Source organism: Vicia villosa, unplaced genomic scaffold, assembly GCF_029867415.1.
Source record: "Vicia villosa cultivar HV-30 ecotype Madison, WI unplaced genomic scaffold, Vvil1.0 ctg.000014F_1_1_4_unsc, whole genome shotgun sequence".
Taxonomy (NCBI): domain Eukaryota; kingdom Viridiplantae; phylum Streptophyta; class Magnoliopsida; order Fabales; family Fabaceae; genus Vicia; species Vicia villosa.
This window is the reverse complement of record NW_026704944.1, coordinates 22,662-48,262: the sequence shown is the minus strand read 5'-3', so window position 1 is coordinate 48,262 and position 25,601 is coordinate 22,662. Positions and strand designations below refer to the sequence as shown.

Below are 25,601 nucleotides of genomic sequence, written 5' to 3'. Positions count from 1 at the left end.
AATTTTACAAATTGATCCGCTTACAATTTAGAGATTACATTGCAATTTTTTAAATTTAAAAAGATTAATTTATAAAATTCAAAAATTATTAAGAAATTTCACATTCACATTCTATGGATAATGGAACATGAATTTTTTTCTTCAAATTATATAATTTTTAACGTAATTTCAAAATCATTAAATTTAACTTGGACAAAATACTTCATAAATTTTTATCATTTTAACATTTATTTTTCGAATTTTATCATATAATCAAATTTTCCCCAAAACATTATATTTCTTCGTTAAAATGTCTCGTTCAAACACATTCTAAAAATTTCCTATTACCTCATTCAAACAAAGAATTAAAGTAACTTTTCATTTTCCATCTTACATTTATGCACTAAGAAGTAAAACAAAGATTTAATCATATAGGACATTAAACTCCTATTCCTAACTAAACCAAATTGATGTACAAATGTAGTGCCTTATAGACATGTACACAAAACGATCATTAACCAATAAACAAAGCAGATGCACTAGAACTATAACATTACAAGTTAGCGTCGTGGTTAAAAATGACCCTTACCCTTAGAGGATTGCCCAAAACTTTTTTCTACAAATCAAAACAGTTTCCATCTTCTTTTCTTTGTTCTCAAGCAAATGTGACTCTACATCCCAAAGGAATTTTGGGGCTAACTCATTGATTCTTGACATAATATGTTCCTCATCCCTAATGATAATAAATCCCTGTAGATCAAAAGTGTGCCGAGTTATCAACTATATTCACATGAACACAAATAAACAATGTACTATCAAGGTAACCTTATAGAAATGATTCCTTACCAGTGGTCGTAAAAGACGATCCATCTCCAGCATGATATCCTCCAATGCACAACCTTCCCCTAGGTTTTTGTAGTGGGAAAAGAGGTAGTTGACGTGTAAAAGATCATAAGTACGAGGATAACTTGAAAATGGTTCACACCTAATGTAAAGATTGATATCAACATTAGATGTAGTCGAGCAATAAAACATGTGTTTGAAATGTATTTACTATTTGCTATGCTATATCAGTTGCAAAATCTTACCAATCATGAAAAGTCCCAATCAAACCCCGGTCATAAATTCCGGATAAGGTGTTCTTCATGCTTGCAGGAATAACATTCATTACCCAAACTGGAAAGTTGTTCAATGCAACAGCAAATCCACCATATAAGGCATTCATATCCATCACATTGCGTATTTCTGTTTCTTTGACATTCATCAGTTTCCAGTAATGACGAATCTGTTCTTGCCAGAAGAGAGAATCTGATGTAAATTCATCTCGATTTATCCCTGTTGTTTAAACGGTTAAGAGGGTCATCACATTAGATTGAAATGAACAACTAAGTGCACCACAGTCATGCTTTTATATTTAAAATTTTAAATATGGACATAAAATTCTTGCACACTAAAACAAAAAAGAATGGGCAGACCTATCTTGTTCAGCCTTTCGGAAAACACTGAAAGGCGCTCATGACTTGGAGGTAGCTTGTAAGATTCTGTATTAGAATTTCTGACTTGTATACAGTTCTTAAGTGGGATATTCCATGAAGGTTTAGATTCGTCATCCACGTCACAGACATCTATAACTTTTTGTTCTGCATTTTTCATAAGACAGGAGGGCTGACTATTTTCTTTAATCCATATTGCAGTCTGAACTTTACGGGCAATGAGTCTCCAGCACATTGCTGTTGTTAAGTTCATCAACTTATCCCAAATGACAGGAAAATCTTTATCTTTCCTGTAAGCTGGTGGTGCTGAATAAACAAAATAACCATTCGAGCGAAGAAGGCGATTCAATTCCTTCATCAAAATCCCATCTGAGTATAACAAAATAAATTAGTAACAAAGATTAAAGCATATCCAACTATGTAAATCCGCCAACAACGGTAGCTTTGACATATATAGATTGCAGCAATTCTACTAGTTTTCCAGATTGAGCCTATAATAGAAATAGTAAATGAGTCCAACTGGATCTTCACCCATCAGTGTTCATAGCAGCCTTTTGAACCTATTCTACCAGGTCATTCGATAAAAACACAAATGATGATGATGATAACTATGAGGAAAAAGAAAACCTCTAAGCTATACAATTCAAACTACAATAAGATGAAATACTTCAACAAAGTTTGATAAGATAGAATGGTTCAAAACATAACAATTCTACTCCTTTAGCTCAATACAAAACAAAAATTAATTTCATAGTACACTGCATGATTTGGTAAGTTTAGGGAGTTAGTTTAATGAGTTTTAAACACATATTTTTATAAAATGACCAGCTTTTTCGAAAGTATCATATATAAAAAATATACTTCTCGAACAAGGAACAATAACAACAAATAGTATTTTGCACAAACCAGAGTAAACACGTGTTAAAATGCTACTCATCCGTCATCAACTAAATTTATGTCATAATGTAGAATGGTGACCTAAAGAAATCAATTAAGATCAAGACATAGTGAAGAACATATTTCAAACATGACTTTGGAAATCAAGAGAGACTTATAACATGTAGCAATGCATTAGTTGACTTGAGATCGATGTAATTAGAATCTATTACTATGGTAAAACTGGAACTAATTAAACATCATAAGGACATCCAATTACCATTTTCATGGAAGTCTATACGGCATCTTGAACAGTGAATCATTTCAAATGACTCTGAAGGAAATGGTAGTTGTTTTGTGGACATGGCAGAAATCATTGCACCAATTCCTCGCTCTAATGCAAATTGAATCTGATTTTCGTGACCATCCTTGGGTGCAAAGGACATAGTTCGTATATCCAAGGGAAGAAGATAAGCTGAAAAACTGGCCACACCACAGCCAAGATCCAGAACTTGAACTATGCCCGCAGAACGTAGATCGCCGGTCTCATTTGTAATCATATTTCCAATCCTGCATTTGTAAAGCTATCAAAAGACTAACAATTGCATCTTGCATTACTCACACAATATACAAGAGCATTCCATGCTCAAGTTAGTTCATAGCACCAAGCAAAAACAATAACAAGGTAGGTAGAAATTCATTTTACTTCAAAACTTTCAAGTAAATTTGAAACCGATATTGACTATTGATGTAAGATTATATTATCAAGATTGGCTTCTCCTCTCCTCTCTCCCACTCCCATGTGTGTGTGAGTGTCTTAGCTAAAAGTATCAATTTGCTCACTACATATTGCAACAAAGCTATGGCCTGAAAATAGGTAGCAATCTACATATAATAAACTAATTTTTTGCTATGATTTTCATATTGAAGTCCAAAGTTCAATAGTTAGCCTAAGAGCATAAGGACTCAGTCCAAAGTCCCAACCACAACTTTTCTTTGATTATGTTGAGTCCTGATGCACCATTTTCAAAATGAACACATCCTTGTGGTTCCACTGGCTCCCAGAATTTCAGTCTACTGTGCGCATAAAGTCCAACAATAAGCCTGGGACTGGGAGCATAAAGACTCGTTCCAAAGTCGCAACCACAACTTTTCTTTGATTAAGTTGACTTCTGATGCATCATTTTCAAAACGAACACATCCTCGTGGTTTCACTGGCTCCCAGAGTTTCAGTCTACTATGCGCATAACTTCCAATTAAATCAAGGGTAGTTCAATTTTTGTTGAGTTCTTCATAAACTCTTTGAATCCATAGTCCCTAACAAACTCGTCTTCTGCACTACTTGCTACGATTCTCTGTTTCTTGCTCCTCCATTTCACAAGATTATCCCATACATAGGTACAATACATCGAGATAGACCTTCTAGTCCAATCAACGTCAGTGAATATAGAGACGCCCCTTTCGCTAGTCTTCTTAAAAAATAATCCCTTTTCAATTTGCCTTCAGAGTTCAGACAACTCAAGATCAAGTAAACTGCCTCAAGATGTTTCTCTAAAGGAGAATGCATAAACTGACTTACTACACTTACTGAGAAGGCAAGTCAGATCTTGTATGTGATAGACAAATCAGTTTACCAACCAATCTTTGATATCTTTCAGTATTGACAGGAACATCCCCTTTTTCCCAAGACTTTGCATTAGGATCCAGGGGAGTATCCGTTGGTCGACAACTGCTCATCTCTATTTCTTTCAAGAGATTTAGGATGTCTTGAAAGAATCTTACAACCTCCATACCTAGAAAGTATCTCAAGGACCCTAAGTCCATAATTTCAAAGTCATCAACCAGTTTCTCTTTTATTCTTGTCATTTAAGTTATACCATCTACTACAGTAAGGACAATATCATCAGCATACACAATGAGTATAGAGATTCTTCATCGTGAGAGAACTTTGTGAACAAGGTGTGGTCAGCTTGGCCTTGAGTACACCCTGTTTTTTCATGGAGTGTGTGAATTTTTCAAACCAAGCTCTGGGAGACTATTTTAATCCAAACAAGGACTTTTCTAACTTGCACACATTCGAGCCAAATTTGTCTTCAAATCGATGAGGAACATCCATATACACCTCTTCATCTAGATCGCCATTGAGAAAAACATTTTTAACATTCAAATGAAGTAAAGTCTAATCCAGGTTTACAGCAAGAGATTGGAGTATTCTAATAGTGTTCAATTTTGCAGCAGGAGCAGATGTTTCTGAGTAGTCTATGCCATAGGTTTGAGTGAAACCCTTGGCAACCAATCGAGCTTTATACCTTTCAATTGACTCATTTGAATTATATTTCACAGTACACACCCATTTACATCCCACAATTCTCTTACCATTTGGAAAAGTTATGACACTCCAAATTTTGTTCTTTTCAAGAGCTTCCATCTTCCCTCCATTTCGAAACTTCTAGAGCATCTTTTATTTTTTGTGAAATTTCTACACTAGGCAATTGTGAAGAGAAAGCAAAAAAGAGTGGAGACAAGTTTGAGTATGAAATAAAATTAGATTTAGGATATTTAGTGCCAGACCATACAGGTTTTCTAATAGCTATGGGGTCATTAATATCAGAAAACATAAGATGACTCTCAAACCCAGAAATAGATTTACCTTTCTTTTTCTGACGAGGTTGATCATCCACAGTTCAGATTCATGGCAGTGTTATGATGTCGACTTGTCATCTCTTTTATGGTTCTTTCTCACAGATCTTTCCTTTCCAAATATTGTTTCTCACTTTAAGTCTATCTTCTTGGGATGACTCGTCATTTAGTGGCATTTCAATTAGTTCATTATTTTCGTAAATGCCATAACATAATGTTGTCATCATTATTCAAAGAAAAAAAGACTTAAATGAGAACTTATTTGTTTAGTAGGTAGTTGTGATTCAGAATCAAGATTAAAGTAGTAGAGTCTTACACTCTCCTTAACACTGTCAATCATTTGCCACGAGTTCAAATGCTTAAAAAACACAATGAGTACGGAATTGAGGATGACTCCTTCCCTTGATTAGAATTACTAGCTTGGAGCGCACAACTCTCATTAGTCATGACCACCTTTCTTCTTTCAATTCGGAGGCTTTCCATTGACTTTCCAGCATGTCTCCCTTATGTGTCATGCATGATAGCAATGATCACACCAAGGCTTGTTACTGCTCCCGTTTCTAAGGCTTCCGCCGCGCGATGGTAGGGGATGTTCATTGTTAACGGCCAAATCTGCAAGAGCTTGCTTTCATTGATTTTGGTTCCCGGCCATGAAGAAGGTTGTGTGATGGCTAGAGTGCTAACTTTTAAACCCTAGATTGAAAACCTAGAGCTACTAATACTATATTAAGGTGTGTTTGTTTTCAAGATTGAAATAGTTCTCGAGAATGTGACACTGAAAATGCAAGAATCCTTATTTGTTTCAAGTTTTTATTTTTTATTTTTTTTGAATTATTTGTTTCAAGTTTTTTAAAGTTGTTCCTTGGTGTTGAAATTGATGCACATTTCTAGAACATTCTAGCGAAGATAAATGACAATGTTTAGAGAAAATTAGAATAATCTAAAGTTCCTATATGTTTCTAGATTGTTCCAATAAATCTTAGATTAACTTATAGCATAGAAAATTTTATGTAATATAGAAAAGACAAACAAAGGCCTAGATAGTTCTACTCTAGAAACATCCTCAAGCACCTATAAATAGACAAGCATATGTGTAACTATATTCAAGCCTTTAAGATCCAATATCAATAATATTGGAGGCTTCATCATACTAATATTCACCTCCTACAATAAGTTAATTACTTATGTGTTGCCTCTTGTCTCGTGTTACTAAATGCTCAAATACTAGCTTTCACACTACTTGCTAAGTTGCTATTATCTTTCCACTATCAACCAGAGCTTTTTACACTATCCAACTAAACTTTTTACTATCACTACTACCTCAAATACTAACAATGGTATCCGAGCTAGGTTCGGCTTTTTACTATCACTACTACCTCAAATACTAACAATGGTATCCGAGCTAGGTCCGGTAATTCACTGGACCACGTAACAAACTATTTCTTCTTGTCACCAACTATTTGATTAAAACTAAAAAATGAGTTCTCTGACTCAAACACAAAGGAGTACAAGTAGGCAAACGGCCCGACTCTGTTTGAGCTCAAACCCAAAACTAAAAATGAGAGAGGAGTTCATGTAGCCTAACAAGTTGACCCTCTAATTTTCAAGTCCAACTAATGTCGTAAACCTATGGCAAATAAGGCTCGAGTTCTGATAGAGTACAAGCACGGGCGATTTGAGACCTGTGACCTCTCTGGCTCAACTTGAATACAAGCCTAAGAAGACAAATGCAACTACTAGAGCAAGAATGAGTCTTTGTCAAAATTCTTCTACAAGAACGACAAGGAGACTCATAAGGAACTAAGAAGCAAGAGTTATCCCTGTCAAAATTATTCAATAAGATCGACAAGGAGATTCACATGCAACTAGACAATAAAAGTGGTCCTTGTTAGAAGTCTTTAACAAGACAAACAAGGAAGATCACAAGCGCAACTAAGGAGCGGGAATAATTCTCGTCAAAAGCTTTCAACAATGAGGAGAAAGAGTTTAATAACAATCATTGTGACAAAATTGAATCATGGTGGAGATAATGCTTTTCAAAATAAAGTATATTACATAAAAGTATCAATGCATGAGGAGATAGTTTCAGAAATTCACATTTGAACAACTATGGACTACACTTGGAGTTACTGAAATATGCATCAAGGAGGAGTGTTGAAATTGATGCCATTTCTAGAATATTCTAGCAAAGATAAATGACAATGTTTAGAGAAAACTAGAATAGTATAAAGTTCTTATATATTTTTAGATTATTCCAATAAATCTTAGATTAACTTATAGCCTAGAAAATTCTATGTAATGTAGAAAAGACAAACAAAAGCCTAGATAGTTCTACTCTAGAAACATCCTCAAGCACCTATAAATAGACAAGCGTGTGTGTAATTGTATTCAAGCCTTTAAAGTCCAATATCAATATCAATAATATTGGAGGCTTCATCAAACTTATGTGTGGCCCCCGTATTACTAAATGTTCCAATACTAGCTCTCACACTACTAACTACCTTGTTTATGATTTTCTCAATGTTTGTTATGAGAGCTCTCACACTACTAACTACCTTGTTTATGATTTTCTCAATGTTTGTTATTCTCATGCTTAAAGGATGGGAAATAAAAACAAACAAAAGAAGAGACATAAATGACCGAAGAGAAGATACCTACCGCTCTATGTACTCGGATGCTCCGTTCTTGAAATGCGTGCCACCACCTGGAAACCACCAAAGCTGATCCTTTGGATGGACCCAATTTTGGCCTCCTTTGACATCAGCAAGATGTGTATGATTAACATTACTCCGCCAAACATAATCCCTGCTAAGAGGCCAATTGATAGGAATTTTATAATTCTTCGGTGGTGGAACCAAGCAAAACAAGCGGTTTTCAAGCGGAGGACAGTGTCTCTCCAACTCTTGTTTTCTAGAAACATCAAGATCAGGCATCAATGTGGCGATATAAGAAACATCGTGGCAGGGAATATACTCATTAAACCTCACCGGGCATACACTAACCCCAGTCTCAGGAACTACCAGCGGAGTTTTGCGGTAAGTGAGGGCAACTTTGTTAGTAAATCCGAAACTTCCTACAAGAATTGAAAATATTTCTGTATCAGTAACAAAGCAGAAATCTGAAATTTCAATGAGAGATTGTAGCGAGGTTGTTACCATTAGACGAAGAGAGAGTGCTGGATGAAGATGATGGAAGGTTGGAGATAAGGGGAGCATTGTTGCCAAAAAGGGTTCCGGCATAAAACGAAACAATCATCAAGAGTAAAGCAGCCATTATGATTTGGCCAGATTTAGAATCAAAGGCGGAACCAATAGCAAAACCCGCCATGCTTATTAGTTCTTCACTGCTTCAACTGCATGTGTGATGATTGATGAATGAGACTGAAACAGAGCTTCGAACTGTGCTAATAGGTTTTTCAGATCGGTGAAATGAAATCTCACTTCTTTTTTTTATTCAATTTTCTTAATTGTTTTTCTGAAATGAAACCTTCCATTAAGTCAATTTATTATATGGATATATTAATCCGAGTAATGACGGTTGGCGCCGAGACACACGTGGACTTCCTCTGTATTAATGTCCACATTGTACATTGGATATATTTCTGTTAATGAATTAAGGCTATTCTTACCGTTTATTGCCTTATTTCTTATACTAACTTAATTATAGTACTTATTAGTTAATTTGATATATATATATATATATATATATATATATATATATATATATATATATATATATTATAGATATTATAAGTAATTATTAATTTATTAATTTTATTATAGATTAATTCAAATTTGTCAGTTAATATAATATATAAATAAATTACTATATTGTGCGTAATATTTACCTTATTAAATAAATTTATAACAATTCAATAATTTTTTCTTTGTTTATACCAATGGGTATAATAAAAAAAAACAACAATCTATCTATCAATATTAAAAGTGCGTGTGTGAATGGTGTCTCTATAAGGGTTTGGGATAGTTAGGGATGTTAATGTGGTGGAGCGAGGCAGGGATACATTCCCATCATAATCTCCGCCCTCGAATTTATTCCACATTTTCGCTTCGGATCTCCATTATAGGGAGATTTTGTCTCCATCCCTCTTCCCGCGGATCCCCAAGATTCATGTAGAGATCCATAGACATGATTTTTTATTTTTTATTTTAAACCAAATTAACATTAAAAACTTCAAAAACTAACCAGGAGAAATTTAGAAATTATTCCTTTATGATAAATATATCGTTTTAACAATATTTAATCTATAATATTGAGTGTCATGACCACCAAAATTTCACACTTAAAAAAAACTTGAAATAATCATTTAGATCTCACTCTCTTACTATCAATGCATATATATTTTAAATTTGTGTATAAGATTAATTATATGAAATGACAAATAAACTTACATAATAATTTAAAATTATATATACAAATTAAGGACATTATGCTATTTTAGGCGGGGCGGAGACTCCACGGGGCGAGGGATATTTACGCCATCCCCATCCTTGAAGTCCTTTAGGGATACTTTGTTCCTCATCCCCGTCCCCGCGGGAGAAAATTCCTCGTCTTTGGGGCCCCAAACGGGGAATCCCTGCTAACGGAGGCAAGTTGACATCCTTAGGAGTAGTAGTTAAAGGCTTTCGTAGATTCATAACAATTTACGGTGCTTATGGTTTGTCCGCAGCGGCGATAAGCCTCGTATGATGGTTTTATGATGGTTTTAGAAGACATATTCGCGTGAGATGAGAGTCTTTGTATATCAATGTAGTGCTTAGGTATGAGCGTGTAAGTTATGGCATGTCCTTTCTTCCATCAAGAGAGAAATATATATATGGGGCTCTTTGGGCCTATGGTTTAGAAACCCTTCAAGGCCGTAACCGCTCCCCTTTGACTAAGGGATTTCTTGATTACCTACTTTCTAGGGAGTTGTGGTGTGACTCCTTCTCATATGACTAATGGGAAGGTAACGATACTACACATGTCACCTGTCCTAAAGGCGAGGCCCATGTTTTATAAAGATGTCGCCCCAGAGATGCCATGCTAGGCAGAGATCTCATAGTCGCCCCTATTTAGTACATATCACAAATATAACAATACACAATCTCTCAAGCACGAGGGCTTGTAAAGAGAAGAGTATTTTAAGGCTTCCTTCGAGCTCTATCCCATGGTATGTATGGGGCATGAAACTTTCGTATGGGAGACAGGTGTCTCAGTTGAAGGCAATCTTATTAATGGGAGACAAGTCCCTCCTTTTATTTGTGTAAGTCCATTAATTGAGGGGGTGAGTTATAAGCCCCGATTTCGATTAATTTAATTATTTGGGTGATTAAAATGCATTACAGAATTTATGTGAATTATGTGGTATTTCGTTGGGTTTTATTGGGAGTTAGTAAATTTTATTTAATTAAAATAATAAAATAGGAGTGAAATTAGTGTGGTAAGGAGTAAGAGCTCAAAAGTTAAGGGAAAGTTGAAAATTATATAAAATATATATAATTAGGTCAATTATATAGCTAATGTGACAGATCAAAAATTTTATATGATATTTAGAATTTTAGAAGAGTGGAAAAAGAGACAAGTGGCTAGGAACCCTAATAAGAGTTTTAGGAAGAAGAAGTCATAACAAAAGTTGGGAACTTGCGGTTGGAAATTAAGTTAAGGGGGAGTTACTTGAATATATGTGTCAATTGCATGACGGGTAGAGAGTGATCCTCACATTCCTCTATGTTTTTCATCACTTTTCACCATTGATGATGTTTATGAGTTTTTGATGAAAAAGTATGAATGTTATATGATAAGTGCTGCAATTGAAGTGTAATTTCGTGTTTTGAGTATTACTGAAAATTATACATCTTGTATTCATATGAGTATGAATGTTGTTGTTGCCATTGATGTATTTTGATCTAATGAGCATAACCTTAAATTCATGATTAAATGATGAAATTGAATGCTAATTAGTGCATATGTGATGTTTTAATCATGGTATAATAGGTATTTGTTGTTTTCTATTTGATTTGGGTGGTTGGGGGTCAAAATCGAAGCTTTGATGGAGCCTCCATGGTGAAAATTGTGTTTCTTGTTTTGCAGGACTGCGTGTTCTCGCTTAGCGAGCCTTCGCTCAGTGAAGAAGGGGCGAGTTGGTTGTTTTGATTCAGTTTTTTGAGCTATGTTCGTGTGTGGCTGGTGTTTGGATGCTCTTTCGATGCGTTTGAAGAGTTAGTTTGTTGTGATAGAATTTTTTGATGAGTTAGACAATATTCGATACGTTTGTATAATTATATTACACGTTTATAATTATATGATGAGTTTCTTCTCATTTCATTTTGCACTGAAATTCTAATTTGAAAACCTTTTATTTCTCTTATACTCTCTATGTTTTCATTTTTTCTTTTCACGAAAATTATTGTAGTATCGAAAGATCAAAAATCCATTGTGAGAGATTTGTTGTAATCGGTGTTATGTCTTATTAGCTTTATTCAAGAATGAGATTCTCTTGATAATTGTAATTTGTATAAGACTTAAAGGTTGCAAGTTATACTTGAAAAAAAGTTTAGGTGAAGGTTATTGAGCTGACCCTGTGTTAAAAGCTCTCTTTGTTTGTTGAAGGTTCGTGGCCTGATCCTACAAAAGCTCAAATCCAATTTTAGTGGAACTCTCAAGAGAAAACTCTTGGGGACAGTAGAAGGCCAAGTGATTAGGTCGAACCTGTATAAATCTCTTGCAGACTCCCTCTAAACTCTCTTCTCTTTAATATATGTTAATTATTTTATTTCTGATGTGTTTCTCTCTTCATCTCCTTCGTTCTTGTATCTTATTCATAACCTCTTTCATAAACGTTTAAAAAAGTAAAAAGATTTTATAAATATATCATAAATTTTGAATATGACAATTCAACCCATCCCCCATATCTCTCATGTTTGAAGTCACTTGGTAAATAGGTGACATCCAAGTCTAACTCCTATTATAAGACTAATCATCCCAGGAGTATGAATGACTTCACATGGTTCACTAACACAAACCATAATCCTTCAATGGAGAAGTGTATTCTTTGTAGAAAGAGAAGACAAAAGTCTTCATAAAGGAGATAAATTATGATATTTGGAAAGCTATGAAAATGATTTTTTTACACCGCATCAAGATAATGGTTTTATGGTAAACAGAGATGGGGGTGATTGGACAAAAGAAGAATAAGAAAAAGTACAATATAATTTGAAAGCTAAAACTATTATCACTATCGCTCTTGGTCTTTATGAGTTTTTGTGTGTTTTTCACAAAGACTGCAAAAGAAATGTGGATACCCTTCACGCTACCCATGAAGGAATACGTGAGATAACCTACGTCGTCAGAGATGATAATAACATGGAATCCTCAAATGAGGAAGATGCAAACATCGGTCTCATAGAAAATCACAAAGAAGACAAGGTAACTTCACATTTCTCTTATAATGACTTATTTCTCATATGTAAGAAATTAAACAAATAATAAAATAAATAAATAAAGTTGGTTTAGGTTAATAGTCGAATAATAATTCTAAGTGATAAGTGGAAAAAATACGTAAAATATATAAGCACTTTGTTGGACGAGAATACGTGAATGCAATGATCTAAAGGAGGATGAATAGACCTCTCAAATAAAATTAATGAGTTAAAAATTGTTTTGAAAAGTTTTATCAGGTTTTGAAAAACAAAATATTTTGTGCGATGGAAACAAAGTGCATATAAAGTGATTATGCTTATCGAACAATATATACACAAAACATCTTAATCAGTATACAATATAACCAAGATCAAATCACATAGTTAACCAAAATGAACAATCAAGCAAAGTATTAAATTTATATCAACAATACACAAGATGTGTATTTTGTACAAAAAAAACAAGACGATATGAATTCTAACACCACAATTTTCAATTTTAATCAACAAGATTAAATCGAAGTGTCGATTCTAACAAAACCTACACTTAATCAAAAAAATCGCTACCAAGGCAAAAAAAAAACTAATGGCATGCAATTTTAGGAAGGAAAGCGATAAAAGCAACCTAACATGTAATATATATATAGAGAGAGAGATGGAGAGATAAAGGGAGAGAGAGAGAGAGAGAGAGAAGTATACGCCAGATTTATAGTGGTTCAGCTATCGTCCTCGCTAAGCCTACTTCACTCTCCAATGGTTTTCCATTAAAAAGAAAGAGTGGCGAGGAAGATATAACTCAATACTTGTGATTTTCTTGAATAAAAGTTGAAGATGAACTTGTAGGAAGAAATGAAATTCTTAGAACAATAAGAAATAATGTACAAAAGGAAACAATGAAGAAGAAATACCGTGAATCCAATATTTAAAGGTTTTGATTTTCCCCATAGATGGAGTCGGGCCACCATCATGCAGTCAATAAGATTGTAGACATCATTACAACGACATGACATCAATGGTTCTTATAGCGAGCATACAATTAGATTAACTGTTTAGATCATATGGTTCTTCCCAAGAGAGTTTCATCATTACATAGAATTATATGCACCACTCATTCCAAAATCCAACACTTACTCCAGTCTGAGTCGCGACCTCAATACTGTGGAACATCACGCCACAAAAAATAAGAATCGTTCTATTGCACAAGAAACCATGCTTAAACCATATTTCCCTTCTAGACCTCGTTCTTGAAGGATTGTAGGCTTAGATGTCTTACTGAAGTCACACTTCCCTTCTAGGTCTTGTGCTTGAAGGATTGCGGACTGAGATGTCTTATCTTAACCACATCACCTTTCTAGTTCCCATGCTTAAGACAATGTGGACTATAATTACTTCCTTAGGCCCCAAAGAGCCCGGCTCATCAACCTTGTAGCCCGTAAATAACACGGAAGGTACTTCAACATGATAGGACAGGGTCAGGTGGCGAGCATGTGATCCATAACTGCCTAATTCTCCTATATTATATCTCATGAAAAATGTGTCAAGCCATGTGTTAGGGAAATAAGTGAAGTCAAACCAAGTCCCATAGGTTAACAAAATTTTCTATTATGAGGAATGACTCCCCTATTATGAAGTCAAAGCCAGGGGGCGCGTGATCGGGTTCATAGGCACCAAAATCGGTTTTCACATCAACTTCTGAATCAAGTAACTGAGCCTATAAATATCCTAGTTAGACACTTGGGTAAATGATTCACTCTTTTACATATTAGACAATACAAAACCTTCTTGTGCACTTAATCGCAGGCATGATAACTCATATTGTACTCACTACAAGTACATCTATTTATCAATTATAAGCATTAACTTATTAGTGATCAAATTAATAACACGATTAATTAAATTTTTAATTGGATGATTAATTATATATTTAATCAATTGATGTGAGCTCAATATGAGTGGATGTCCGAATAACCCAATTCAAAATAATGAGAATCTTAATTGGTCATTACACAATATATATGTTATGGTCCCCAATATGGCATAAGGAGTCCAAGTTAAAAAACAACCACAAGATAATGGGTGCTTGTCATTCATCCATCTTTCGCTACGATTCAGGATTATTTTCGTCACCGTCTAGAGCCCTTTTGATTTGGATCCATCAAAGTATTCCTATAATCTTTTATAAATCCACATATCACACATCCTACTTTATATATATATATATATATATATATATATATATATATATATATATATATATATATATATATATATATATATATATATATATATATATATATATATATATATATATATGCTCTTGTGTTTATTTGTTTCCGCACTAATGTATAATTATGTTTTTAATCTATGTATTGATAATGCCTTCATTGAAAAATTATTAAAGTAATTTTTAACTAATGTATGATTATGTTTTTAATCTATGTATTGATAATGCCTTGATTGATAAATTATTAAAGTAATTTTTAATAGTGGTATCAGAACAGAACATACAATTGGTTTAAGAGATTTTTTAATGAACTCTTAATTCATTTATTTTAAATTTGAGACTTTGATTGGTATAATATTTTTTTTATCCATGATTTATTAATGTCCTTGTCAAACTACAAAAGCATGTCACTTGAAAATGGATAATTAAATAGAGATAGTAGGATTCAGAAACAACTTCACTCTTAAGAATGGGTCTCAACTTTGGAAAGCTAATTGTAAATTTAACATCTTATAGAAATTGTTACTGTAGGCTATCTGATACATATATAAAATAAATTATTAAATTTATATTTTATATATAATATATAATATAAATTATTATTATGCATTTAGATATATAGTTAGTTATTAGTAGTTTTAGAGAGTTAAGAATGAATTAAGAAACTACTCCGACTCTTAATTATTAAGAAGCAAGAAGCAGTTGTGTTTGAATATTTATCTATATATATTACTAGTATGTAAACAAGAATGAAAAAAATTATTCACAACAGAATTCTAGTCTTTCTCTCTTTCTATGGACACATATTCCTTCTCGAATTGAAATAATTAGACCTATTAATTTATCTCTTCCCATCACTATCACGTTGCAGATTAAAGAGAACATGCTGTGTTTCTAAGACCCGACTGTCATTATGATCTAACAAAACTCACATGGCGAAACAAAAGCAAGCTTCAGGATAAGGCACATGCAGCCAGATCAAAGGCAGTATTCAATTGATAGTTCATTATTAAACAATAAACAAAGAGCTTGAAATTTGAATAGATTTTTGCAATAGCTTTTTTCCCATCTAAAATTTTTGTGCAAGGGGATGGTGTACTAGTCCATGACAGGAAAAATAAAACATGAAAAAAAATAACTTGGCAAATATGGAGACTGCCTAACTTTTCTGCTACCGATGATTGACAAAATTGGAATTAGTTGCAACTATTACTCAAATAGCACATTCTATCAGAAAAAAATGAATATGATAATTGTTTAGGATTGACCCACTCCATTGCTGTGAATCTAAGTAGAAAAAAAAAAGAGTTAGCTGCAGCAATTGGCAGTCAGTCCACATCCACACAAGAGGTACAGTCAATGTCTTGAAGAGTAATTCTCCCCAAGTACAAATCATGTACATGATCTGTACAGAGAGGGAAGCACTTTTGGTTCAGGCTTTCATGAATTACGCCCATCCCTTGCACCCATTTTTCATTCTCCAATGGGTTCACATTCAAACTGTTTTGTAGCAATCGGACCCGATAAAATACTGTTGTTGTCTTGTCACAGAAATGGGCAATACAACGTGTTGGAGGCTCATCAGATGCCAGCCTTACTATAGCCAATGATAGAACCCCGTCTACAGGTTTTGGATCCGAAAGATTTCTATCTCCCATCATCTTAACCTCCCTTTCTGTGGGAAAATTCACTTCATCATTTCCATTCATATCATAGACTTTCAAATCTTTGCTAAAATGCTTTATAGCTTCGCGCTTAGTGGACTCGTGCTTCTCTGCTAATGTCAAGATGCAAGAGAACCTCAGATGATAACTTACGATAGTTTTGACCACCTTGAAGTTGTGGCAACAGCAATAGAAGTCAAGCCACCTTCTTGCTATGCCAGCATACCACTTGATAATATCAGCATCCTCAAGAGCGAGAAGGAATTCAATAGGCCTTGGACGGCCCATATGATTCGTAAACGCAACCAACCTAACAGCTTTTCTTACGAGTAATACTGGTGCGTCGACTTTCGTACAAAACCTAGTCAAATCCTCAACCGTTCCCTTTGAATATTTTTGTTCTTCCTTTTGCGTTTCTCTTCTTTCTTTGTCCTCAATTACTTTCCTGAGTTTTACAGGATTCAAATGTTTATCTACCTGTTCTTGGAAGTTATCATAAGCATCAACAAGCTCAGGAGGTAACTGATTTCTAATGTGTCTCAAGGAAAGGAAATCACCGGCCGTTAAACTCCGATGCCATTCCTGACACTCATCCACACTCCCCAAGAACTCTTGCGCTACTTCATCTGCCCAAGATTTAAAAATCTCCCGGACTTCTTTTTCAATACTAAAGTCAAACTTAAACCCATCACTTTGCTTCATCTTCTTATAAACATGATTAAATATCTTCAACCCTAACATCCTCCTATTCCTTGCTCTAGCATTCCGGAACTCAAGAGCTCTAACTTCCTTTTGTCTAAGGTACTTCTTGTGTGCCCGGATCGCTTTCTCTGACATAGGCGGGCGTAAAACCGACAGCGGAACAGCCTGCAATTCCATCCCAAGAAACTCAATCTTCTCTGACACAGCACTATGAATCGCCGTGTTCAATTTATCAACACGCAAACTTAAACCAAGCTCCAAACTTTTCACAACTCTCATCTTCAAGTCCATAGCCATCAACTTCGAACCCCCAGAAGTAGCAATCAGAATCTCATCCAAATACCTAACAGCATACACCTTAACTGGCTTGTAAAACACATCAGATCCCAAACCAGAATCAACCATCTTCGGATCCAATTCACGACTCTCTCGATTTTCCCTAAGCCGTGTCTCTTGAATCTCTTTATCAAATCCATCAAAGTAAATATTTATCAAAACTGAACACAGCCCACATTCCTGAGGAAACCCCTTTCCAAGAGAATTCCCACCCAATTCAATGACCAAAACCTTACACTCAAAAAACTTCTTAATCAAATCAACAAAATCACAGTCTTTCACTTTACGTTGAATGAAAAAACACAACTTATCAACATGAGCACGTTCAAATTTGTGAGGCTTAAACCTAACAGTAAACCACCAAGTAGGATTTTCAACACTATTTTTCAAGTACCTTATAGCAGTGTGTCTTCCCAAACCAACGCGTCCACCGTAGCAAAACGTGACAAACCGTTCATCGTACACAGCTTCCAACACCATCCTAACGGCCTCAATCACCACCTTGAGTTTCAAATTGGGCAAAACCAAGGGAGAACCCGAGGATTTGAGTGAAACGCAGCACGCGGCGACATCGAACCGGTTAAGGCGAAGCTCTTGAGCCAAGGAATGGAGGTTGAAGAAGCGGTCGGGGTGAAAGGGTGCGGTGGTGGAGATGTTATGGGAGGCGGTGAAAAGGACGGGGGGTGAAGCGACGACGTTTTGGATGAGGTTGGTGAAGTTGGCATTGGTGTAGTTGGTGAGAACAAGGGTTTTGAGCTGGGTTCTTGTGAGAGGCTCTGTGGGTTGTTCAAGTGTTGTTGAGTGAAGAAGTTTGGGAGAGAGGGTTGATTTGTGTGAGTGTGGATTTGAAGTAATTTTTATGATTCGTTTCAAACGCAGTGATGCTAGCATGAAAGGCAATGTTGGAGCAATTCACCTTTCAATTCAAACAAAAACAAAATATCTCACACTTACATTGTTTGTTTTGTGGGGAGGACTAGGCTGTCCATAAAAAATATGGATAAATTATGCATTTTTAACTATTTGTATTTTTTATAAATGATTTTTGTTATTATTCTATTGGATATTTAATTATATATTTTTTTATCTTTAATATTGTTACACTTTGTATATTGGTTTAAATACAATTTTTTCTCTAGTTTAATTTTTTTTTAACTTTTAATTCCTCCATTTTAAAAATCAATTTTTTCCCTAAGCTTTATCTCTTTTGGAATTTTCATGGTCCCTCAATTTGATAGTCTCATTAATGACATGAGATAGGTGGTATAAGAGAGTTACATCGTATCTACTATAATAATAATAATTCTAATATATACCATAGTTCTCATAATGTCCATTTAAAAACTACTCCCTCCGTCTCATAATAAATGCCCATTTAAAAATAATTAAAAAGAGTTTATCATGGACATGTTAGTCATTTTTTATTTGAAATTATTATTACTTTCAACTAATTATCATCCTATTTAATTTGCAGTTTTTTTAAATAATAATTGTACCATTGATAATCCTTTATGTTTTTTTATGTACTGTAGTCTATAGGAAACATATGTAGTGGCAATGTTATCTATCATATAAGAAAAGTCTATCATTTTCTCATCTCTTAGCTATGCCATATCAGCCTCTCTTCTCACAAAATTTCACATCATTCCTTTCCCATTGAAGGATTGAACTTTAAACCTCCAACCTCTCATGATCTCGCAGTTACAAATTATTTACTTTCTCTGGTCATTCACATTCACAACTGCTTACAGCACTAATGACCTCATATAATACTTCTGCCTTCCAAGCCCTCCACCTTCCACGTTCCAAAACACTTTTATCATTAATATATATAACCATCATACTTTCACAATATCTATCATATTCATCAAACCTAATCGTGGAAAATTTTGGTTTATACTATTTTTGCAATTACAGCCATTCCCACGACTATTCATGTGAAAAATTTTGGTTTATACTATTTTTGCAATTACAGCCATTCCCACGACTATTCATGGACAAACCGAAATTTAACATTTTTTTCTTTCTTTTCTCGATAGAAAATATCTTTCATGTTATTTGCAGGTTGAATTTGTAGTGTATCATTCTGAAGTACTAATTGGCGTTTCATGTTATTTACAGGTTGAATTTGTAATGTATCATTCTGAAGTACCAATTGGCGTCACTCCATAGTATATGATTCGTTTTTTACATGGGTTGTTTCCAATCCCTATTTTCTATTTTTTAGTAACAATTTAAATATTGTCCTAATATGTGTTTTGGATTTTTTTTCTGGTACAGACAGTAGAAAACATCGTCTATACGATTCGTTTGAAATAAATATTCTTCTTTGACTGTCCCGAAAGTTTGAGCTGTAGAAGTAGAAATCAAGTTGGCTGGTGTCAATATACAATGGAGAATCTGCTTGAAATTACTGGGTTATGCTTGCGCAAGTTTTGTCAAAAATGTAGATATTATACTATGTAAATAACATGATATTTTATATTAATTCATAAAATGAACTTTAATTTTTTATATTTTAAGTGCAAATATTAATAAATAAATCTTAATTGATTGATTTTATGTTTGAGTGATATTTATATTAAATCTTAGTAATTATAGAAATTGTAGATATTATAATATGTAAATAAGATAATATTTTATATTAATTCATAGAACTAAAGAATATTTTAGTTAGGTCAAATTAAGAAATTAAGGTTATCAATATATACAAAGTTAGTTTTATAAAATATTATTGATATTTATTTATTATAAGGTCGAACAAAACAAAAAATAAAGATAAAATATTACAAATTAAAAATGTGTACATAATTTTGAAATTTATAAGAAAATAGAATCAAAGAGTAAAGAAAACAACATTATATTTGTTTAGGTAAATAAAAAGTTTTAAAATGAAAAGACATAAATCATTTACCTATAAAAAAATTAAATATCATAATCATTTTACTTGATTGCAACTTTAATTTTTGATTTAATCTGATTGCAACTTTTGATTTATTATTTTTAATTTTTTGATTTAATGTGATTACAATTTTTAACACGTGATTTTAAAGAATGGTTTGTTGAAATAATGAAGCAGCACACCTATTTTCTTGATATGGAAATAATTGGTATATTATTGCAAATTTTAATAAATAAATTTCATTGATTAATTGATTTTATCTTTGAGTGATATTTATATTAAATCTTAGTAGCTATAAAAATTATAGATATTATAATATATAAATAACATAATATTGTATATTAATTCATATAACTAAAGAATATTTTAGTTAGGTCAAATTAAAAAAATTAAGTTTATCAATATATATATATATATATATATATATATATATAATTTATAAAGTTAGTTTTATAAAATATTATTGATATTTATTTATTCTAAGGTCGAACAAAAAAAATAAATATAGAATATAATAAAATATTACAAATTCAAAACATATACATAATTTTGAAATGTATAAGAAAATAGAATCAAAGAATAAAGAAAAAAACAGTATATTTTTTTAGGTAAATAAAAAGTTTAGAATGAAAAGACATAAATCATTTACTTATAAAAAAGTTAAATATCATAATTATCTTTAGTAATCATTGATCGATTGATTGCAACTTTTAATTTATGATTTAATGCATGTGATTGCAACTTTTTATTTCTTATTCTTTTAGTACTTACCATATGTATATTTAAATTATTAGATTTGAGAAAATATTGTACTTATATATCTTACAAAATTATATTGTTTTTACAATATTGTATGATTTACCTAAAAATAATATAATTTTGAGTAAATATTGTACTTTTGTATGATTTACCTAAAATTATCTAACTTTGTAAGATATAAAAGCTTTTTTAACGACCCATACCTTAAAATCAGTACGTTGGGAATAATTTAATTGATATAGAATCAATACATTAAAATATTGGTATAAAATAAATACGTTACAAATATATTTAGTACTCCAATTATATTGATGTTGTATCACCAAAAATTGAGTGAATCATATTATCATTAAAAATTAATAAATATAATTTATCTCACTTGATTTCCTTCAAAATTATTTAATAGAAACTTTCCAAAATAATGAATTTATCAGCATAATTTTGAAACCAAATTTCATATGGTTAGAAGATTTTTAACCTCTCATTTAACAAAAGGATAAATATTATTAGATACATATTTTAATAAAATGTTTTAGGCATATCATTGCTTTTATATATTGTATGGAGTTTTTTGATAAAAAATTCATAGATATTATTATAAAAATAAAGTATATTTTCAAAATATTTAAAATACAACACGTGCCATCGTCATTCTCTGTATAGAAAAACTAATTACTATTTTCTATTTTCACTTTAATAAGATTTCTGACTAATACTACTAAATTATTTAAAATATAAAATATGAAAGTTATATATATATATATATATATATATATATATATATATATATATATATATATATATATATAAATGAAATTTTTTAGAGATTATTAAATAAAATAAATATATTAGATCTATTGACTTTTTTTAAAAAAAATATTTAAAAATAACTATGGGTGTTAATAAGCATAAGTAATCGAATGAAACATAAGTATTGTATGAATAAATAGTAATAGAATGAAACATAAGTAATGTATGAATAAGTAGTAATAGAATGAAACATAAGTAATATATGAATAAATAATATCAAAATTGTATGATATTTTTTATTAATCATACAATTTGTTTGTCATTTATAAAATTTAAAATTTAATTGAACAAGTTCATCAATAATCAATATATATATTTATCTATATATAATATAATATAATTGAAATATTACCATTAAAACTTTAATGGGTCAATTCTATCCAAATACAAAATAATATATTACGGATACACACGGGTAATTATATGGTACGCACATATGGTACTGATATTAACACATTTAATTAAATGTAATAACGAGAATAAGTTTACAATTGATTTAAATAGTTGGCTTAATTGCAACTTTGGTCTCCCTATTTTGTCTTTTTCTCGATTTTAGTCCCCCATTTTTAAAACCACGATTTTGCTCCCCTTTTTGAGTTTTTTAATGAAAAAGAGACAGGAATAGGGACTAATTTTGCAGAAAAAAACAAAATAGAGGGACGAAAATTGCAGAGAAAACTTAAGAAAGGGACTAAAATAGTGATTTTTAAAATAGAGGGATCAAAATCAAGAAAAAGACAAAATAGGAGGATTAAAGTTGCAATTAAGCCTAAATAGTTTTATAAATAATTCCAAAACAAAAATATTTATATATAGGAGTAATTAACTATTGATTCAAATATTTTAAATATGGAATAATATATTTTATTTGTAAATTGAGTTTAATCAATTATATTAAATATTTATTATTAATTGTATTATATAATTTGATAGAATATTTCTTCATTATAATTTGTCAATTTAAGATTTTTGTTATTATAAAAAAAAATTAATTATCATCAAATATTTTTAAACAATGTTAAAATTAATTTATTTTTGTTTCAAAAATATCATCAAAATATTGAATATTAATAGAAACATGAAGTTACTGATAAAAAAATTGAATATTAACGGGAACATGTAGTTATTAATCAAAATATTGAATATTAATAGAATTTTTTTTAATATTAATGGGTACACGAAGTTACTAATCAAAATATTGAATATTAAAGATAATATTAAATTACTGATCAAAATATTAAATGTATTGAATATTAACGGAAACATGAAGTTACTGATAAAAAATGGCATGTTAACGAGAGCATAAAGTTACTGATCAAAATATTGAATATTAACGAGAACACGAAGTTATTGATCAAACTATTGAATATTAACGGGAAAACAAAGTTATTGATCAAACTATATTGAATATTAACGGGAACATGAAGTTATTAATCAAAATATTGAATATTAACGAGAACATGAAGTTAGTAATCAAAATATTGAATATTAACGTGAGTATTAAATTACAGAGCAAAGTATATAATATTAACGGGAACATGGAGTTACTGCTAAAAATATTGAATAATAACGGAAACATGGCGTTATTAATCAAACTATTGAATATTAACAGGAACAAATTTGAAACATTAACAGAAACACGAAGTTAGTGATCAAAATAATGAATATTAATGGGAACTTGAAGTTATTGATCAAAATATTGAATTTTAACGGGAACATGAAGTTACTGAACAAAATATTGAATATCAACGAGAACACGAAGTTACTGATCAAAATATTAAATATTAAGGGGAACATGAAGTTACTGGTCAAAATATTGAATATTAATGGGAAATGAAGTTTATTGATCAAAATATTGAATATTAGTGGAAACACGGAGTTACTGATCAAAATATTGAATATTAACGGGAGCACGGAGTTGTTGATTAAAATATTAAATATTAATGGGAGCACAAAGTTAATGATCAAAATTTTGAATATTATCGAAAATATTAAGTTACTATCCAAATTTTAAAAATTAACCGGAACAAATTTTGAATATTAACGGGAACACAAAGTTACTAATCAAAATAATAAATGTTGACGGGAACACGGAGTTATTGACAAAATATTGAATATTAACAGGAACATTAAGTTACTCATAATTTTTTGAATATTAACGGAAACGAATTTGGAATATTAACGGGAACACGAACTTATTGATCAAAATAATGAATATTAACGGGAACAAGGAGTTACTGATCAAAATAATGAATATTAACAAGAACATGAAGTTACTGATCAAAATTTTGAAAATTAACGTGAAGAAATTTGAAATATTAACGGGAATACGAAGTTACTTATCAAAATAATGAATATTAACGGGAACCTGAAGTAACTGGTCAAAGTATTTTTCTATTAATTATGCATTTTGAATGAATCATTATTATAAATGGAGATTGTAGTGGTTTCTCATTGGCCTACAAGACAGAGCTGATAGTTTGAGATTGGGCTGATAGTTTGTAGTTATAATTGAGCCAAAATAATTAATTTTCTCCTTAGCTAGCAAAAAATAATCGATTCTCCTTAGCTGATAGTTTGAGATTGGGCTAATAGTTATCACTAATTGAATTATATAATTTGATTGAATATTTCTTCATTATAATTCGTGAATTTGCGATTTTAAAATTTTTCCTTCATTATAATTTGTTAAATAAAATATTACTATTTTTATAACTTTTTCAATTTTACCCAAAACTTAATCTTTTACTAATATCTTTTATTTTTCTCAATCACAATGCGCGAAAACGACGGGTACCCGTGCGAACGCACGGGTAAGACACTAGTTACAATGATGCTGCAAATAGTGGAGGAATAGTCATTATTTTAACACATGCTATTATTAAGGATTCACAAGGTCATTTCTTGAGAACATTTACCCTGTTTTATTAATTGTATTTCTTGAGAACATTTACCCTGTTTTCATATTAATTGTATTGTAATTATGTTTTATTTGAATTACATATTAAAATGTTTCTTAGTTTCAAATGGATGGAGTGGAATGAAGTTGCTTATCAATGAAGACACCACCGCTCAAACCAATCCAAAAGAGACTTGCAATTCAATCACAACAAATAATAGAGGAATGGTTGAAATAAAAGTTGGGGAGAATGACAAAGAAAAGAGAGTTGTAGTAGAAAATCAAGAAGAAGAAAAAATGAGAAAAGGGAGGAAGAAAACAATGCTGATCCTGGAAGCGTTACATTACCAGTTATTATTGAAAATATTAATTTTGATAAAGCTTTGATTGATATTGGTTCAAGCATCAATCATCTTCCATTGTATGCAATTAGAAAGATTGTAAATCTTTGATTTGAAGCCTACAACAACGATGTTTGCAACTAGCAGATAAATCAATCACAAAACCAGTTGTGGAATAGTACTAGATGTTGTGGTTAAACTCGAGAGATTTAAATCCCAACTGATTTTGTGGTGATGAAGATAAATACATACTTCTAATTTTAGGTCGTCCCTTCATGAAAGCAGCCCGAATGATGATTGACATGGATGAGGGAAGGATGAAAGTAAGGTACAAAAATGAAGAGGTCAACTTTAAATTGTTTCAAGCTTTTCACCATATGAAAAATAAAGAGGATGACTAATCCAAAATTGAAGCTCCTGATGAAATAAGCCTAGAATTAAAAAGAAAGTATGACAAAGAAAGGCCAAATGATGGTGGGAAGGATGTTTTGATGAATTCATACAAACCCCCTTGATTTTACTCAAAACAGAGGTTGAGCTAATGACTTTAAACAAGTG

At 31.7% G+C, this 25,601-nt stretch overlaps 2 protein-coding genes across 2 annotated transcripts; both read right to left on the bottom strand.

The window, feature by feature from the left end:
• Positions 1 to 344: 344 nt before the first annotated feature.
• Positions 345 to 8,471, bottom strand: LOC131621925 (probable methyltransferase PMT6). Its single transcript, XM_058892992.1, has 7 exons — positions 8,144 to 8,471; positions 7,647 to 8,061; positions 2,629 to 2,918; positions 1,455 to 1,841; positions 1,068 to 1,314; positions 826 to 964; positions 345 to 729 (listed from the first exon to the last, which is right to left on the bottom strand). Exons 1-7 carry the CDS (start codon positions 8,313 to 8,315, stop codon positions 571 to 573), a joined length of 1,809 nt encoding a protein of 602 aa, XP_058748975.1. The 5' UTR covers positions 8,316 to 8,471; the 3' UTR covers positions 345 to 570.
• Positions 8,472 to 15,839: 7,368 nt separating this feature from the next.
• Positions 15,840 to 18,295, bottom strand: LOC131621924 (nuclear intron maturase 3, mitochondrial). Its single transcript, XM_058892991.1, has one exon. It carries the CDS (start codon positions 18,221 to 18,223, stop codon positions 15,959 to 15,961), a length of 2,265 nt encoding a protein of 754 aa, XP_058748974.1. The 5' UTR covers positions 18,224 to 18,295; the 3' UTR covers positions 15,840 to 15,958.
• Positions 18,296 to 25,601: the final 7,306 nt, after the last annotated feature.